General features: G+C 38.5%; 1 protein-coding gene across 7 annotated transcripts in view; it reads left to right on the top strand.

Moving 5' to 3' along the window:
* Positions 1-19,736, top strand: part of LOC123874948 (RNA-binding protein Pasilla) — a 107,912-nt gene that overhangs the window by 72,257 nt on the left and 15,919 nt on the right. For all 7 annotated transcript variants that reach the window (XR_006798038.1, XR_006798039.1, XM_045920538.1 and 4 more), the window contains 2 exons: positions 9,122-9,276; positions 16,162-16,315. Coding sequence is in view for 5 of the 7 variants with exons in the window: in XM_045920538.1 (XP_045776494.1) it covers positions 9,122-9,276; positions 16,162-16,315 (309 nt within the window). In the remaining 2 variants the exon portion in view is untranslated. The remainder of the gene's footprint in view (positions 1-9,121; positions 9,277-16,161; positions 16,316-19,736) is intronic.

The raw sequence follows: 19,736 nt of genomic DNA, 5'->3' as shown, positions 1-19,736 counted from the left end.
GTTTTTTCAAATTCTTCTCAATGTATTATATTGATTAGGTACCTACCTCTTAAGGTACTTAAGGTAGGTAAGCTACGGTCTTAACTTACTCTACTTTAAACCGTAAAAAAATATTTTGGTCCAGGAATACTTAAAAGATAGAATTATTATAAAATCTACGGAGCGAAAGGCTAGAAATCCATTAAATATTTAAACACGTCAATTTATCGTCAGTGCATTAGCGCCCAACGTCAGCGCTAATGTACAAGAAGACAGGTTTAAAATATGATGTTGGAATTTTTGAAACGCCTCCCCGCCCTAGACTTGGCTGGCTCCCTACCCTTGACCCAAAAATAACAAAACATTCGTCATGACACGCTAACACAGAATAGCTTGTTTCTTTTCTTCCATCAAGTGCCCTGCAGTCCACTTGACACCTATTGTGGAAGGTATAGAGGTGCTTTTGGCATACTTGATGTGGGTGCGAAATTTTGCACTTACGTAATGATCGTTGAGACTTCTGTCATGTAAAATCTCAAAGGAACGTGGCGTCGCAAATTACTTTGTCTCAATTCTCAATTGAAAACTGAAATTACTGGGACCGTGATTCTAGATTCCGATTAAGTTTAGGATGAGGATTTCAAATTCGTCTTTAATTAATTTTAAATGCTATCTGAAATTGCTTCCTTTACAGATAATTCTTCCGATCTAATCATTCGTCATGTTTCAGAGATATTTGCAGATTCCATTCCAGATTAAAGATATTTTTTGATTAATTTATAGCGAAGCGCCTTTAGCTCCTCCTTTTCAGATTTATCATATGATTATAGTTATTAAAAATCTTTATATGTACTTACGTTGCCTATGATTCCTAATGCGGCATACACAAGTTTATAATTTGTCATGACTTCTTTAGATCGTTATTCTACAATAAAATCTTGTTATGTGTCTCTTGATTATCCATCTTTTCAATCAAAGATGAATTCTTGTTTATGTAGTCAACGTGCCATTTCAAATAGAGCACCAACACCTGACGCACTAATTTCCTCTTCATGGAAGTCAAACTAGGTATTTAGGTAATGTTTGCGTCTTTGTGCCAATTCTGTACACTGTGGAGCTCTAATACTAAGTGCCACAATAACCCACCGGTGCGCATAATTGGATAAGGCTTCTAATCACCCGTGGCCTTGTCAATACGCTATAACGTGAACTAGTTACAAAGCAACTACTGCCACGTTCTCTTCACCATCACACATTCCTTCGTAATTCAGCCGCATTGCACTCAGGTGATCGTGGCCACACATTGGATCAAACATTTGGATCTACAACTCGCATTGTTGAAAGCTATTTATGACTCAAACGTTGCTATCGAATGTTTGATCCAACGTGTGCTATTTCTGTAATTCCGCCGACCCACGTCATACTTCAGGTGTTATGATGTAAAGTATGCAGTGCGATAAACGCAATGCACTTTTTGAGTAATGTAATTTCTTGCATTTTTACGCTTTTATGATTTCATACTACCAACATACCACATCGTGATTGTAGTTTTAGTAGATTCGAAAATTCATAAGCTATATAGAACAGGATGTTCATAAAATACCTGTTATTCCGCTCGTTTCTAATATTCTCTAAGGCGAGTGACGTCTGCCAATCCGCACTTAGCCACCGTGGCTATGTCCAAACCACCCAAACCCTTCTCATTCTGAAAGAAGACCCGTGCTCAGTAGTGAGCTGGCGATAGTGTGGTCATAATGATGATAACTGTAATTGTTATATATGTAGTTACAATTTTTTGCCACATTTCAGTTTTCTAACCAGGTTCTACTTGTTATTCTAAACCGGTTTATTTAACGATTAAGCTAGAAGAAGCTGATTTTACCAGAGACATATGCCATAATTTGTGCAAATCATTTTAATAATGGGGTGATAATGATGGTCTTAATACTGAAAATGACGATATAAACACGTCGCTTTAAATACAGTACCATAGGTTAGGAATTAGTGAAAAAAAAAACCATTAAAAAATATTGTCACACATAACGTTGTCAATGTGCGAGAGATTGGTCTCTGGCCCAGTGCTCCTAATTACAGTAACATTGGACTAACACCAAATGTTAATGACCCGGTTACAAGCGAAAATGTGCGCTAAAATTATCTCGCATAAATGTGATATTGGCGCAGCGGTGACGCAAGGTCAAGGGAGCAGAACCGGTCCACATGATACGTGTATTGCGTAATGTGGACAGGTTCTTGCGGCTTGCTTGACTGGTGAAGATGGAACCACTAACGCTACTGATATTTCACTTGATTATTGCAAAAACTTAAAAATCATAGATTTCGAGGCTAGTTAATTTGATGAGGCGAACCATTTAATTTAATACTAGAAACAAGAAAACAAGTTACAGGCATTGTCATCCAGTTTCAACCTAAGTATGTTTAAAATTTCAAGCCTCTAGCTTACCAGGAAGTTAAATCGGTTACAAGATTAGTGTCAAATAAACAAACAGATTAACAAGAAAGCTAGTTAGTAAAAAGTGTCAAAAAAAAAAAGAAATATCTTTACCAAAGAAACGAAACACGTGGAATAGAAAATTTGACCCTGATAAAGACATGTTCATGACAGCCGCCTTGCCAATGATAACTCCACTCCATTAACAAAAGATTCGCCTAAAGAGTAGTATCTACCTCAGTATAACTGTTTACACTACCTAGGTCCTAGATAATATAAAATAAAACTTTTATTTTCAGTGTAGGATAGGCTTTCGCTTGACGACAATCATGCCTGAGAATCAGAACAATGATAAGGTCTGATTGCATGCACTGATTTTTAATATTGTTATATATTGTTCTTTTTCCTTTCGAGAACCTAATTTTTGTAAATCTGGAGGTGGGCGTTAAGGCTATCGTTGTCAACGATCCCCCGTCGATTTCCTACGTATGATATTATTGTTCTTATCTCTATCTGCCCTGGTTCGTGCATTCTCGGTTCCTAGATCGGTACATTTGTGATAACCAAATTTCAAATTTCTGTGATTGGCTGAATTTACCATGTTCTTGCTGCGACAGTGAGTTTGAGCCACTAGCGGAACAATGTTAGCCGGTCAGAAATGATTGCAATTAGTCAACCTGTTTGACGTCCGTGTTCTGTTTTCGATTACAAAAAAGAAAAAATTGTTGTTGCAATCATCAATTTTAGCAAATAGTGAAAGAGAGTCGGCCAATCAGAGGTCACAACTACCGTCACACTTTCTGTCACACTATGGCAGTAGGCATACCGAGTAATGAAAACAATTTTTCATTCTGTCTAGGTCGAAGTAGGGTTGCCACCTGGCTCTTTTTGATTTACAGGCTACCACCATCAAAAATACGGGGTTTAGATTTGAAGAAATTTGAAAAGAAGTATTTGAAGAAATAGGTGGTGGTTCTCTCTGAAATGCATGGAAAGCCTATTTAGATATTTCAGTTTATTTGTAAGTTTTGTATTTTTTCTCTGTATGTTGCCGTGTCTTAATTGGTGAACTGTGTTTGCAATGTGGTTTTAAATAAAAGATTTATTTATTTAAATAGCTTTTAAAAACTCTTAGTGTTGTAAAGCAAAATGTTATACATTTCATGCATACAATCTTTTCATTTCAACTTAAAATTACATTTAATTTGTAATTCCACCTTCACAGTATCAATACTATGGCCGTAGCCAGGAATCGATTGCGGGAGAGGTTTTATTAGGGCCGGAACTGATCCTGTCATGAGGAAAAAACATTCGCTCAACTTTATGGGCTAATTAACTGGTTAGTGGAATTTCGCCTTTCAATTTGACAGTGAGATAAAATACAACAATAAAAAAGCGCGAGCGCAGTGAGCGTAAGTGTTTTTGGTTCAATACAGAAAAAATTAAAGTGAAAGGGAAACGAGTGTAGCCATAGCAAGATTTTATTTTTAAAGCTTCCTATCCATACTAATATTACGAATACGACAGTATATCTATTTGCCTATCTATTTGTTACCCTTTCACGGCCCATCTTCTTTACCAAAATTTTGGTACTTACTATTCAGAGGTAACTTGCATCCCAGACATTTTTTTTTAGGCGGCTTTTTAGCCCGGAAAATCCCCCACGGAATTTTTAAAAATCTAAATTCATGCAAACGAAATTGCGGGGTTTACACCAAGTAATAGAAATTCAAAGCGCGAGTGAAGTGAGCGCGAAATGTTTGATATATTTCCAAAAAAAAATTGGTAAGCAAATGCAAGAAATAGTATAAGTATTATTTTAGGCTTAGGTTTTTGACGGCTTCCCAGGCGCAGTCGCCATTTCAAAATTTCTGGTCTGGTGGGAGGCTTCGGTCATGGCTAGTTATATGGTTAGTATGGCCCTAACGGCCAAGAAATTAGACTGCATCATCACTTACCACTAGAAAAGATTAAAGTCACGGGCCCCGCCGCCTTGGCTACGACCATGATTAATATCGAGTGGGTTTCGGCTACGCATTGCCGCAAAAGGAAAATATTCTTTCTACTGGACATAACGTCAGTGTTTGATTTCGCCAGCCAGCTCCTGCTGAATTTGTAAAAAACCGGCCAAGTGCGAGTCAGACCCACGCACCGAGGGTTCCGTATTCGGGTATTTTTTCCGACATTTTACTCGAGAAATCAAAAACTGTTACGCATTAAAAAAATATGCATAAAAATAAATAAAAATCTGTTTTAGAATGAACAGGTAAAGCCCTTTCATATGATAACCCACTTGATATATGTAGTTATCTTACTTTGAAAATTGAAAATACTAATATTTGTTCATGAACACATGATAGACGGATAGAAGGACAGATGGACAGACGGACAGACGGAAAGACTGACAGACTGACAGACAACGAAGTGATCCTATAAGAGTTCTTTTTTGCTTTTGAGTTACGGAACCCTAAAAATATTTAGTTTTATTTGCCCCGTATTTTATTTTCATAATTACAGGTTTCTGTATCCTGAAATACGGGGTACCCAGTAAAATACGGGGCCTCTGGCAACCCTATTCGGAAAACACTGTCACATTCAAGTTAATGTCAAATATTTTGTTTTCAATTACAGAAAGCTGCATCAATCATTATTACAATATTTTCTTTGTTGTGATTGGCTGAATTTTTGAGTTTCAGCCAATAAACAGACTGTTTGCCAATTAAACGTCATAACAATATAAATGCCAGAAAGTTTAACCAAATAAAACAAACTTAATGAGAACCTAGTGAGAATGCAAACGGCACACAATTTATAATACATAAATTATGTTAGTCGTATATAATAGATATTATAGTAGTCGTTCACTTTGGTAATAGTGAGATTGTCATCAGTAAAATTGATATTGGTTGATGTATCGTAAATTATTGTTTCGGTGACAAATATTTTTATTATCTATTTATCTTTGAACAGAATGGAATAGAATGAAATGGAATGGAATACAATGATAAATTTTTATTCCTGTAAACTTTTAGGTAAACTTCAAAGTGTTTTTGGATGGTCAGAAAAATTTACCACTGGTTCGGAATGCCGTTCCTACGTTTTCTAGGGTTTCGTACATCAAAATGAAAAAACGGAACTCTTATAACGGAACTTTGTTGTCTATCTCTCTGTCGGTCGTGTGTGTCAAGAAAACCTCTAGGGTACTTCCCGTTGACTCAAAACCATGAAATTTGGCAGGTAATCTAACTGCGTAATTTTGGGTAGTTTTTTTAATCGATAAAGAAAGTTTGCGACATTGTTCAATAAAAAATTTGGATTCTAACTCCTCAATCCTGATGTTGCAGGGGACCTGACTACTAAAGCTAATGGGATTTAAAAAGTGTCGATTATTAATTGATATTGAAGGTATCTATACCAAGTAAACACTTTGTCGTTGACCTCAACCCTGATGCTGTAAGAAATTGCATTCCTAAATCCTGGTGATCCCTCGGGATTTGAAAAGGATCATCCGTTTAAATATTCTTACGTGATACAGAAACAAGTTGCATCCCGGGGACGGGCTATTACGGAGAGGCAACTTTTGTTCTGGGAAATGAAAGGATCGGGATTTTTAAAAACCTAAATCCACGCGAGTGAAGCTGCGGGCATTAGCTAGTTGTAAATATATTTAGAAGCTACTATAAGATAATAGATAAGGTACTTATTTCCTTATATTTTTATTGTATGGCAGCGCGCGGTTTTAAATTATAAATTGAACGTCCTGTCCTTTTCTGTAATACATTTTTTTCTCAATATCTACCACTTTATCTCATAGCAAGAGTCCGTAAGACATAATACAGTGAAAATAGGCAAAATATACAATTTTTACAGTTTCCACGTCAGTACCTGTTGAATTTTTCTAACAGTGTAAGCAGCAGAGCTGAGTTTACCATCAAGTGTTGATATGTGGTGTTCCATAGAAGCTTTGCATCTAACATTATACCGAGAAACACGGGGTTCTCCTTTATTTTCAACATATGATTATTTATCAATGAATTTATGTCATTTAAGGTCCTGGTATTGGGCAGTGTGAATTCAACACACTTAGATTTCTTTGCATTTGGAAGTAAATTGTTAGCAATAAATCAGAGAGTGACCTGTGATATGGCATTACATATAGTATACATTGTCAAAAATTATAATATTAAAGCTGTGTGTATTGCGTGAGGAATAGGTTGCAAGAGAGTTGCAACTTGCAGGGTTTGATGCATGCGCTATTGCCAGCAAACATGAGACATATTTTTATCTACAGGCAACGTCTGAGTAGGTAACGCATACGTCTAACGCAAGTTGAAATGTACCAGTGTATTTAGTTAGACCTATCGACAAGTTTGGAGTTGGGTGCAGTCTAAATGTGGCCCGTGTGTTTAGACTGTCAGTTTCTGTCAGTTTCACGTGTCGTCCCCCGCACTTCACCACCCCGCTTGCACAAATCGAGACAGCACGAAATTTTCAAGATTTCTGGGTGTAATTTCTGGTTTTCGTAGTTCCCACATAATTATAACAATATAAAATATATAACGATAATTTTTTTACTACATAATATTCATTAAATTTTCTAGGTCTGTGGTTTTTCCAAATTTCATTAAATTGCTTCGTTGTCTAGAAAAACGAGCACAAAGTTGGGCCTTTTTTTAAAGAAAAATACAAATCTTTGAGCCCCTGTAATTTTAAAACTACATATTTTTAGAAAAATCTAAAACACCACAGACACAGATATTAGTTTCTAGACTATGTCTGCAAAATTTCATGGACTTTGGTTGCTTAATATTCAAATGAAATGGGAACTACGGTTGTATGGAGTAAGTGACGGAGAGAGCTCTGTTAACAACTGCAACACAGTTTTTTGAAACTAATGCAGTTGTTATCGTACTTTACTGTTAAGGAATTGTAAAGAGTTCTAAATAAAGATTTTTCATTAAAAAAAAAAACGGTCTAGGTTGGAGCGCGTTTACATATTCACTCTTGCCTTTAAGAGGGCTCTCTCCGTCACTCGTTTCCACTCGTTTCATACAATCGTAGTTCCAAAGTCCATGAAATTTTGCAGACATATTCTAGAAACTAATATCTATGTCTGTGGTTTTCCAGATTTCTGTTAAAATATTCGGTTTCAAAGTTACGTGGTCTTAAAAATTTCATACAAATCTTTGAGCCCCTGTAATTTTAAAACTACATATTTTCATAGTGGAAACGAGTGACGGAGAGAGCCCTGTTAAGGTACTCACTTGGTACTTAGCAAACAAACAAGTAACGTACTCACTAAATACTTACGTTAGTTACAGTAAATAAACAAAGGAGCGTGGCTTCTATTGAAATTAAAAATCGCAAAAAGAATAGTAACAGTGCACTAAAGAGGGAGTGCTGTGGGAGATATTCAAAGACGCGAAAGTGGCAAAGCTTTGCGCTTACAAAGTCTAATTCCGTTAAAAGGGTCTGGCGAAGAAACATACAAGCCGAATATTTCGTTTGTACGTTCGTGCATTGTTGCCGACCCGGCTTCAGCGTGATAGCGAGCTTTGTATGAAACCATGTTATGTATGTATCCGATGTATTCGCCTAGCATTGCAGAATACAGATAACACATTTGTAGCTGTCATAAATGGAATAAAAATACACTTTATTGTTTTATGTTAATTCTTTATGAGTTAAAATTATGTTCTAAACATTTTTAACAAGTTTCTTGATTCTGTCTGTTATTAGTGTTGTTAAAGTCAATCTCGTCAAGTATTTACTGTATCTACATAATATTTTCTTTCAAAACTAATCCTTTAAAGTTTGCCCCTTTCATTTTCTGGGACATAGGACAAAATCGGTTAGACAGATAGGTCGTGAAGAACTAACCGACGCGCGGACAGACAAACTTTCGCATTTTATAACGTAAGCATGGGTTTGTGCTCTTGTTGTTTGGAGTTTATTTGAAATTACGGGTATTTATTATAATGGGTACATAATTTTATTCAAAATGTTATTTCTACAAAAGGCCACCACTCGCCACTAGGGCAGCGAGTAGCGACGCAGCGTTCAACAAAGCAAACGAAACAAACGGCTTTATAATGAGAAGTAGGCGAAAGTGACTTAGCCATTGTTCCCAGGATCTCGTTCCCCGGGGTAACGTTCGGAATAATGCCGGCATTCGCTCGCACTCATTCATTTGGGGCATAATGGGACCGGCCTGCGTTAAATGAGGTTTTAATACCAACACTGCGACTCTATTCTTAAACACTAATTGTTCGTCTGTTGTGTTTTTACTTTTTAGAGTCACTTGGGTACTATAATTAAACTTGACTAGCTTTTGTTCATGTTTCAATCAGTTGAAATAACAGGCGGCCGCTTCTGGCTCCTTGACTGTTTTATTGGAGATATGAAGGGCGGAGAAAAGGCAGTTTTCCTTATAAAAAACTAGCTGTTGCCCGCGACTTCGTACGCGTAGATTTAGGTTTTAAAAATCCCGCGGGAACTCACTTATTTCCCGGGATAAAAAGTAGCCTATCGTCAGTGAAAATGTATACACTAGCCACATTTACTTACTGATTTCCAGTACAAAACAGTCTTTAATCCTCAATTAACATTATTTTGGCAATTAAAAATCAGTCCTTTATCTATTATCTAGCTTTGAAAGTTTATGTTCATGGTATACATGTTTGCGCACAGGTACAACAGAGCGGGCGTGCCTCATAACCGGCTCGGTGGAGGGCATCATGGTGGTGCTGGACTTCATCATGGAGAAGATCAAGGAGAAGCCGGAGCTGGTCAAGCCCTTCCCGGAGGGTGTGGACGCCAAGATGCCGCAGGACAGGGATAAGCAGGTACTGACTACTGTGCTACTAGCCTATCACCGCTTTCATACGGAAACAAAATATCGTCTACAAACAACATATTATACAGCAAACTCCACAGAGTAAGGGTCTGCGCGCACATGCACTGCGGAAGGGGACACAGAGGATTTTATAATTCCCGCTCTCCAATATGCCTAAGCCCTTGCTACGAAGTAGGTAGGTTCCTAACTCCATGCGGCAAGTGCTCCCGCACACCCGCACGTCACCCGGTACCCGTGCTATCCCACACAGGTTAGTCCGGGGGTGTGCGTGCGTGCGGACCATCGCCACACCTTTCGCCATGTCGACTTGTCGCAAACTATAGGTGCTATATTGTTTATGGCTAAAGGATTTAACGGCCGAGTCGTAAAGTTGAGCAACGTTGACCTGCGCCGTTTCGGTCGGCCTAGCTACTGAACTGAAGTGACTCCGCGATGAATATTCACACCCCGTCCCGGGGGGCGCGTTAAACCTGCCTGTTGACTCAATCAGGGCTCGTGATTTTTGACGTGCTTTATTTTATTCGATTACAAGTTAACCCTTGACTGCTATCTCACCTGGTGGTAAGTGATAATGCAATCTAAGACGGTAGCGGACTAACTTGGAAGGGGTGTGGCAGTTTTACTCAATCAGGGCTCGTAATTTTGTCCTAAGTACCTACTTTATTTTACTACTTATGTCGCAACGCATCGCTGGCTCACAACTGGGCACTGGGCCTCTCTGAGTGAGATGAGTTTAGGTTATAGTTGGTAGGCAGACTTCACACACCCCTCTCAAGTAAGCAGGTTCGTTTAAGCAAGTTCAGATATTTAATTGCTTAAAACGCATATAATTCCGAAAAGTTAGTGGTGCGTGCCCGGGATCGAACCCCGATTACCCTCAAGTGAATCCCTATTTGCAAACTTTACTCTTTTTATTAATATAAAGTATAGATTCGTTTCGCGTTACTCCACTTATCATAATATAAGTTATCCACCAAAATATTCAGAAGAGATTCAACATAATTCCACAAAGTGATCCTTCCTTCTATAGAACAAAGGTAAATTCAACAAGGTTCGCGTGAATTCTTAATCCAAGTAACAACTTAAATAATGCTTATCTAACCGTCAGAAGTAGTAGGTACTATGTTCCGCGAGTCAGCAAGGTCGTGCACAAATAAATGCACATAATAATGCTACCTATTAACTTGCATGAAAATGTATTCGATAAAAACTTCGCCCACCAATGACGTCACTACCTAACAGTACGCTACAGCTCCAGATGACAATCGGGGCAAGTATTTTGACCGCCTTTATTCCAAAAGTAGTAATAAGGGAATTTACTATATTTTCAAAATCAAAAATATCAAAATCAAAATATTTTTATTCAATTTAACTTGCACAACTACTTCGGAATACCTACCCAGAAGAACCAACGAGAAACTCGGCGGTTGCTCTTCTCAAAGATTTGATATATACGATATTATGCCATGTATAAAAGTAATTGAAGTCACGCGCATTGCTGGAGCGAGATGCAGGTCAAATAGCCAAATAGTGGACGATTGTAGCCATTAAACATACAAAATGTGTATAATATATATGTATGTGTAAAATAAAATAAAATAAATAAAATAAAATATGTTAATAAACATACTATATTAACGTTTATCAGCAACATAATAACCTATTGCATTCCCCTGAGAATACAGTAATAATATTTGCCGCAAATACAAAGTCATAATTATACATACATACATTGTTTTATCAACATGATCATAAATCTCAACTAAACTAAATTAATTACAGTGCAGTGACATTTTCGATTATACAAAGTTATTTATTGTCAAACAATAATTATAAGAGCGATTATGCACTGCATCCGATCAGAATCCGTGAAAATACTGAACCTGTCGCGTTAATCAGTCCATGTAAAAACTGCTGCGAAGACTTTCTTCTTCCTTGCTTCCAGGCAGATGATTTTAGTTCAAGATTTGCCGTTGTTCGCTCCTTTAGTAAAAAGCGTTCATAATTTTACTGATAATTTCTACATTCAGCTGAGCAGCCACTTTCCCTGTCTTCACCATTTCAGTTCATCTCTTGGCGCTACTGTACACAATAAATGACCTAACCTTGCCAGAGTGAACTAGAGTGAGGCAACTCTAGCTTTGATCCTGAATCGATGATCTGACCAAAGGTTATGGGTGACGTGAAATCAAAGAAACGTAGTTGTTTGTGTGTTCTGTGGCCTTGCTGTCAGTGTGTCAACTCAAAGCAAGCAATATGGGTTATGATAGGATGACACTAGATCCAAATTCGTACAGGTTTCTTCAAACAAATGATATTATTGGTCAAATATATGGCTGCTGTGTCCAACAAATGATCGAGCTAATTGCGCGTAAACTCGCCCGTATTCAAAACGCGTAAATTAATGCATAACGTGGCACTAAATGTAACGAGCAATTATATACACGTAGTGCCGTCGGTAGACTACAGTACACGCTTGATGTCCTACATTTCGAAGGCTATTGTAACACCTGCCTGTGTAATGGTAACAACAGTACTACTAAACAAACGAAGATTATCGTAATATTTATTCTAACTCATGTGCCAATGCACCAAGCGGTGACAGTGTGTGTGGCGGAGACTTCAGCCTTCTCTCAGGAGATCTGATCTGGAGTTCCATTCCGGGCAATGTGCCTCTAATTTTCAGAGTTCCGTACCTCAAAAGGAAAGACCCTTATAGGATCACTTCGTTGTCTGTCTGTCTATCTCCCAAGTTTATAGGGTACTTCCCAGTGACCTAGAGATATAAAATTCGACAGATAGGTACCTAAGTCTTTTAGAACTAGTAGGGAAAATCTCAAATTTCGGCACTGGCAGCAAAGCGAACCGTGGCCTAGCGGTCCGGACGTGCGTCGGCCGCAAATTCCCGAAGGCACAGGTTCGAATCCTGCAGGTTCCACAATTTTTGATATGTATTTAAAATATCCTTGAAGTGTAGGAAAAACACTACTTTTCATAAAAGTTATAAATACCCATATACTCTTAGGTACGATGAAACCGAATAGTGTTCCTGGTTTCCCGCTTTTAGAAGCAATTAAAATTTCACAAGCGATTCATTCAGCGGCGGCGTTACGCAACAAACAATTATTTGATTGTTACCGACACGTGTTCACAAACATACGCGCCATATTTAGCTTTGTGCGCTTCGCGAGGTAGGGCTGCCACTCTCACGTCATTTTTATTGAAAAAATATATGAGAAAAACACGACCTGTGTTTATGGTGCAATGATTACTTAATCTATATTAATATTATGAATGCGAAAGTTACCCTATCTATGTTACCTTGTTACTGCTCATCCGCTTGAAAGATTTTGACCGGAACAGAGATATCTTGCATTTCGGACGCTACTTTTTTTCTTGAAAAATGAAAGAGTTCTCATGGAATTTTTAAAAACCTAAATCCTTTGGATCCTAATCCTTTTGGACATTTTCAATTTTTTTATAAGATTAATGCGAGTCTGTCTGTCTATCTTTATATATATTTATGATTCGATCTTGACAATATTTGGTACAGAGTAGGTAGCTTTCCTGGAGACATACTGATATTTTTATAAATAAATATTTCTTATAAGATGATTAAAAACCTAACTCCAACAGGCAAAGTCAGACAAAAATTATTTGTGTTATCTAATAAACCTGCATGCTTGAGAGTTCTCCATATTCTCAAGGGAGTGTAAAGTCTGCCAATCCGCATTGGGACAACGTGGCAGAAGCCTACATCCTTCTTACTATGAGAGGAGACCCGTGCTCAATAGTGGGCCGGTAATGAGTTGATCATGATGATGATCTAATAAACAACACAAATATCTAAACTCTCTGTTTCATCATAATAAACTAACATTACATTACATTCTAGAATTCCAATTGAACTCACTGCCAAGTTTCGGTTAAATCGATTTAGCGGTTTGACCGTGAAGAAGTACCTACCTACCAGCCAGATAGGCATAGGTACCAAGTACCAACTAATCCATTCATCTAGTATTATTATCTAGATTTTACTATCGATACTAAAAGCGGAATTCATTTAACCCTGGATGTGTATTAATCCTAATCTATAAATGTTTCTACCTACGTCCGTAATAGACTTTGAAACCGTCCAGCCGATGTGCTCCGAACTGGTTTCATTAAAAAGGCAATAATGCGAAGATGGTTTAAGACGGATGAATGGTTCTAGTAATAAATATTATATACATCCAATAAATAATACTTCTATATGAAAGTGCTAATTTAGATTTGTGTACACTGCTTACGACAAAACGCGCCAGCAACGCTTCAAAAAAAAAAGCTTAAGTCCATTTTCAGATACTTACTTTTTGAAGTGAAAACTTCTTCAGTACCGTCGTAAATTCCAAACTCGATAAAACCGAATACTTCTAAAGGATTAAGACTGCGAAAAACGCTACTGCGTAACCACCTTAAATAAGCGAATATAAACGTTTCGTAGAACTTTGAGCACGCCGCATTAACCGTGGCACGAAACGATGCGTCGCGGTTTAATATTATAACTTTTGCCGCATGAATCTGATTAAACTAGACTTCAGAGCTGCCGATGATGAAAGTTACTAAGTTTCCAGCAGACTTCTGTTCAGTAGGTAATATGACATGAGTCATTTATGTGTCAAAAGATCCTGTAATAAGCCTACATAGGTACTTAAACGTTGTTTAGCTAAAAAAGGAGAACTTGACTGACTGATGTATCAACGCACAGGTTCAACTACTGGATGGATCGAGCTGAAATTTGCCATGCCAAAACATAAAAAAATTAGACTTTATACTTAGAAGTAAGATTTGTTACACCTTTATTACCTGTTATCAATTATCTCCCAAAGCTATCATAATTCAAACTTCATAGTTGCTAATCGTTCCCCCCTGTGTTGGGGGCAATACGCAGAGAAACTTTCAGCTTTGATAAAAAAACGAAGTTCTGGCACGCGCTGGCTCTTGTCCATTAAGCAAGGAGTTGTCAACCCTAAATTGTATTAGGTGTAGTTCCCTCATTGGTAATCATAGTGCGTTGGTTCGTGAATCGATTACTGAACTGTGTCAATCGATGCACTGATGAAACTAGACAAGTTAGACCATCTCTTTCATTACCCGTCGCGGATTATGCTAACGTAATCCGAAGATTATTTAAACATGCGCGTTTTAAGGGGTTTTACGATAATCTTCATCGATGTTTGTATCGATTTTAGAATAAACAGGGATTACATCAGCCTCGGAGATGATCACGATTCACGATTATGCAAAATGGTTGATTTGGTTTTACCATAATACCTAATCAAAGCTTTTTGTCAAAGCTTCTTCAATCTGCTACTTTAAGGCTGAGATCTATAGACGTACCTACTTAGACTTCGTTTAGACTTTACTTTGTGTTAAAACGAGATAGATTTATGTGTTTGCTATAATTCTGTCTCGTTTTGACTGAGATCTCAGCCAAAGTATTTGGTAAACGATTGCATTTAACAAAAAAAACTCATAAGTTTGATTGGACTCAGCTAATTAGTATCTACCTACTAATTATGAATTTTAGTCATGTCTATAGGAATTATTGCAAAAAAAAAAATTACTTCAAACATTCTCATCGATCATCATGATTTAAAAATATAATAATACCTAAAGATCACATCCGCTGCATTCTAGATATACCGTAACAGGAAAAACAATAAATTCCAGTACGGTTTCTAAAAAATGCTGAACTGAAAAACTCATACCATGGTTGTTGTTATACGGAACACCGCAAAAAAACTTCAAAAATTCATAAAGCTTCGCTACCATTAAAGCTGCTTTGACACGGTACGAGGACGCTCGCGCTGAACGCACTCGTACGAATTAACTTTATACGAGTGTACAAGAATTGCGGTCTACTGTCTACACATATTCGAGCCTATTTGTATTACTCTGTTCATTTTGCTGTTTATTTTTGAAATGTAAAGTTGTTTGATCATACAGATTTAATTGACAGAACAGTTGAAAGAGGCAAAAAAGAAGAAAATTACGCCAAAAAAAGGAACTTGAAATTTATTTTATTATTATGTGTTGGAGCTATTTTCATTCGACTGCATTTTGTTTTTATAAAGAGATCCTAGTGGACTCTAATGAGCACGGTCTGAGCTTATTGTGAACGGGCGGCGTCGTCCGAGTGCACTCGGATTGCTAGTTGCTACGATACGAGTAGCGTCCAAGTACCTGTCCGAGTATACTCGGTAGTAGCATCCTCGTACCGTGTCAACGCAGCTTAATAAGTGCCTAAAGTCCTGAACGAGGAAAACACACCATCTTTATACCCACCGGTACCCGCACGGAGCGGCGCCTAAATTTTTAATAACCGCGAAAATAACTCAAAATAGAAATCAATGGCCGCGAGCGTGATTTACTCCACGTGACCTTGCCTCCACGGCCGCTGGCGCTTGAAGACTGTCATTTGCATATTTTTATTGTTTTCGTAAAATTTTGCAAAAGCGACCGTCTCCACTGGCGTAAACACATGCAAAGGTCAACAATATTTTTATCTGGAGCTTCTTGAAAATCAAAATACGCTAGTATGAGGATCGCCTAGGAATACAACCTAAATATAGTCTTCGACAGGTTGAGATGGGAATCGGGGTATGGCGCCCGTCACCCGCGCGCGCCCGCATCGTGTTAGCGCGGGGACAGTGCGGGTGTGTGTGGTGTTCCCTCCCCGATTGCCATTTCAACATACCGCGTATACTTGCCGGATGAATCGTCTTTAAAAGGAACCTATGAGTAGGCCATCCCTTTTCCTCTTTTCTTTTTATTACTTGCGGGTTAAGAAATTAAGCAGGTTAAGGTTAAATGTTCGTTTTATTACTTGCAGGTTAAGATCCTAGTGCCCAACTCGACGGCGGGCATGATCATCGGCAAGGGCGGCAACTACATCAAGCTGATCAAGGAGCAGAGCGGCAGCTACGTGCAGATCTCACAGAAGGCCAAGGAGCTCTCGCTGCAAGAGCGCTGCATCACAGTAGTCGGTGAGTTGCTACTCGTAGCTACTCTGATGACTGAAGCACAGTTCACGACAGTTAGGGAACTTGTAACAAAACGTCGATGCTTCGACATAGGTTGAGAGGGCAACCGAATTGGTGGGTACGCCCCGCACAGCCCCTGCGCTAACCCACTGCGGGTGACGTGCGGGTGTGCGAGGCGTCCCCCGCCTCATACCCCGATTACCATCTCAACCTGTCGTGTACTTCCATGGATGGGTCCGGATGTATACATTTGACATTAGGTAGTCGATGAAACGACTCTTTTTCTTGGATCTCACTTCACCCATAGCCTAATATTTAACATCCTGTCGATTCAGGGCCAAACCGTTCGTTCGCTCACTCTAGTTCACATTGACTGAAGTGCTTATGTGTCCTATTCAATGGCGTTTTATTGTTACCAGCTTCTCTGTTCTCCCACCGTGCAATTTGTATCCGTAATATTTTGATATCTGGTACACTTTCTTCTCTTCTTCTCTGTCGTTACATGTGTTTGTCAGAGAGGCAATCTCTCTGATGCTGCCTTGCATGTGCACTGTCTGATGTAAGGACGTCCATCGCAACCCTCACTTGGTCTGTCCATCGCAAGGGTATTTTGATCCAGGGATTTCCTTGTCCCGGGTTATGTCACTCAAGGATACTCCCAACGTATTATCTCCATCCCATAATTAGGAATCATCAAAGTGGACAAGAAACAGCCTCTGTTCATAGCTGCTTTTGAAGACAATTATGCATTGTCCATGACCTTGAATTTTTGTGTATTTTTCACAGAATAATATATACAATTAAAGTAAGAATATACAAAAAACCTCTCTCGCAATAAGCGGAACGCTTATGGGTGTGACCCATAAAAGCGCGTAGGTAGGTAGGTAGGTAGGTACCTATTCTCATTTGCGCGAAATAATTAAAACGACGCGAAATGGCTGAGTAATGCCCCGTCAACCATCTTTGTTATTAAAAAGGCTTTTTATACGAAGCTAATACCCTTGGTAATAAATTGGTAGAAGTTCATGTTGCAAAGTTTTAAAACATTGGGTGCCAATGTGGAGTCACAACAATATGAAGAGTAGGTACACGGTTCGTGCGGCTAATTGGCACCGGCTCCAAAAAATGTTAATATAGAACTACATTTACTCTTGTGTACACAATATTCGGTAATAAATTAAATTATTTTTACTCTTTCTTTAGTGTTTGTGGTTATTGAAGTCGGTTTTTTTATATTCTAGAACGGGGAGATATCCTAAAGTCCACTGTTAATTCCTATTTCTAAGTTTTCCTCAGCACGAACTTATACATAGTTTGTATCTATTGTTATTGTTAATGGCTCCACACAGAGTTCCGGCTTTGCTCCCGCGGGCTAGAGAGCTGGCGGAATATGTGCCATTTACATACGCCCGCAGTAATTAAGCGTCGCGGAAGGGCTGCACAGTGTCGCGTTTTAATTACTAAAAACTTAAACCTTTAGCTTTAACAATGCATTGGGTGTGAAGTTTCAACTAATGGATTTCTTCGTTGCAGTAGTATAGTAATAGGTATAGTATGCGACTGGTCGAGACTCGAGATAGCAATCGGGGTATACTTACAGGTCTAATCGCGGCCTTACAATTTTGTACCAAACGTGCCAATTTTAGTATTTGGATAAGGTCTGGTATAATAATAATCATTGAAAATACCAGCCCTTAGAAGAACACAAGTACTCGACAGTTCGCCAGGTAGTACTAAGGCGGTGCGGGATAGCGCGGGTGACGTGCGGGTGTGCGGGGCGTCGTCGTCATCGACGTCGTCGTCCCTGCCCCATACCGCAATTGCCTTCTCGACTTGTCGCGTACTATTGTACGGGAATATGTACTTGTCTTCTTCGCTCCAACATGTAGCCGGTCGAAAGATTCTGTATTTTATATAAAAAAAATATATTTTTAAATAATAAACTCGGAGTCGACATTATCCAGCCATTAGCCGGGCTTTGATTACAGCGCGGGATGTGAATACGCGATGAAATGGGTCGCGGCCCCGCTGAGCTCGTTGCTAGACTTGCGCCGTTTGCGGAAATTATATCAAGAAAATCTACATTTTAATTTTCATATTTCATGAGTAAAACTGTTAGGGTGGTGACTGATCTTCTTCTTTTTATAATAAAATTGCGAGCAAACGAACTGGCGGACCGCCGCCCATGAACATTTGCAGCACCAGAGGTACCGCCGATGCGTTGCCGGCCTTTCAGAGTTAATTTGTCCCTTGGATTGGACCTAAACTTGTATTGTAATGTAACATTCGCCAACGAGCGTGTTACGTTACGGCGTCTGCTGAATGCGAAGCTGGCGGAGAGCACTTCGGCTGGCTGTATCATCATCATCAACCGATGGTTAAAGATAAAGATAAATATTTTTATTTGGCTCAGCAACAAATACAACATAAACGTAACAAAACATATTGACTTAAAATAATCACACTTCACACTAATATTATAAAGGAGAAAGTTTGTATGTGTGTGAGTGAGTGTGTGTGTGTGTGTGTGTGTGTTTGTGTGTGTGTGTGTGTCTATGTGTGTATGTTTGTTACTCCTTCACGCAAAAACTACTGGACCGATTGGGCTGAAATTTAGAATGGAGATAGATTATACCTTGGATTAGCACATAGGCTACTTTTTATCCCGGAAAATCAAAGAGTTCCCACGGGAATTTAAAATAACCTACATCCACGCGAACGAAGTCGCAGGTATCAGCTAGTTAGTTATAATAAAAAACATTACTGTGCACTTGTTTCCCGAACTAGTAAAAATCGTGTCACGGAAAACAGGGCTTCCAACTCGGTGAATACAAAACAAACAACCAATAGGTCTCTCATAGAGATTTTCACATGCCACAGTCTTGCACCATCTGAATCCAGCGGGTCCCTGCGACTCGTTTGTTGACGTCGTCTGTACACCAAGTGGAGGTTTCTTCCACGCTGCACTCTCCTGTGAGAGGTCCGATGCTATTAGGCATACCAATCAAAATGCACTATTTCTTCTGGTTAAACAATAGACTAAATGTTTATGTTATTATAGAATAGAATAGAATAGAATTTATTTATTTGCATAATGTGTGTATAAAAGATGATGATATGATTACAAGGTTCAACACATTAGCCGTAGTGGCGTACAAATATTGTGTTAGTTATATCTACTTACATGCGGTTCGTTAAATTAAAATATATTAAAAAAAAACAAATCAGACATTGAAATGAAAAAAAATAATTAAAACGTACAATGCAAAAAAAAATGTCAAACCCGAATAAGAAATTAAAAGCCAGTCATAACCATGGATAATAAAAAATAAATAAATAAATTAGACAGCCGAATTTCTTTGTCAATAGAACATTGTTAAATAAGTTGGGAAGATGAAAAGTGTAAAAGGGTTAGATTATAAAG

Source organism: Maniola jurtina, chromosome 19, assembly GCF_905333055.1.
Source record: "Maniola jurtina chromosome 19, ilManJurt1.1, whole genome shotgun sequence".
NCBI classification, from domain to species: Eukaryota; Metazoa; Arthropoda; class Insecta; order Lepidoptera; family Nymphalidae; genus Maniola; species Maniola jurtina.
This window is presented reverse-complemented; position numbering and strand designations above follow the sequence as displayed.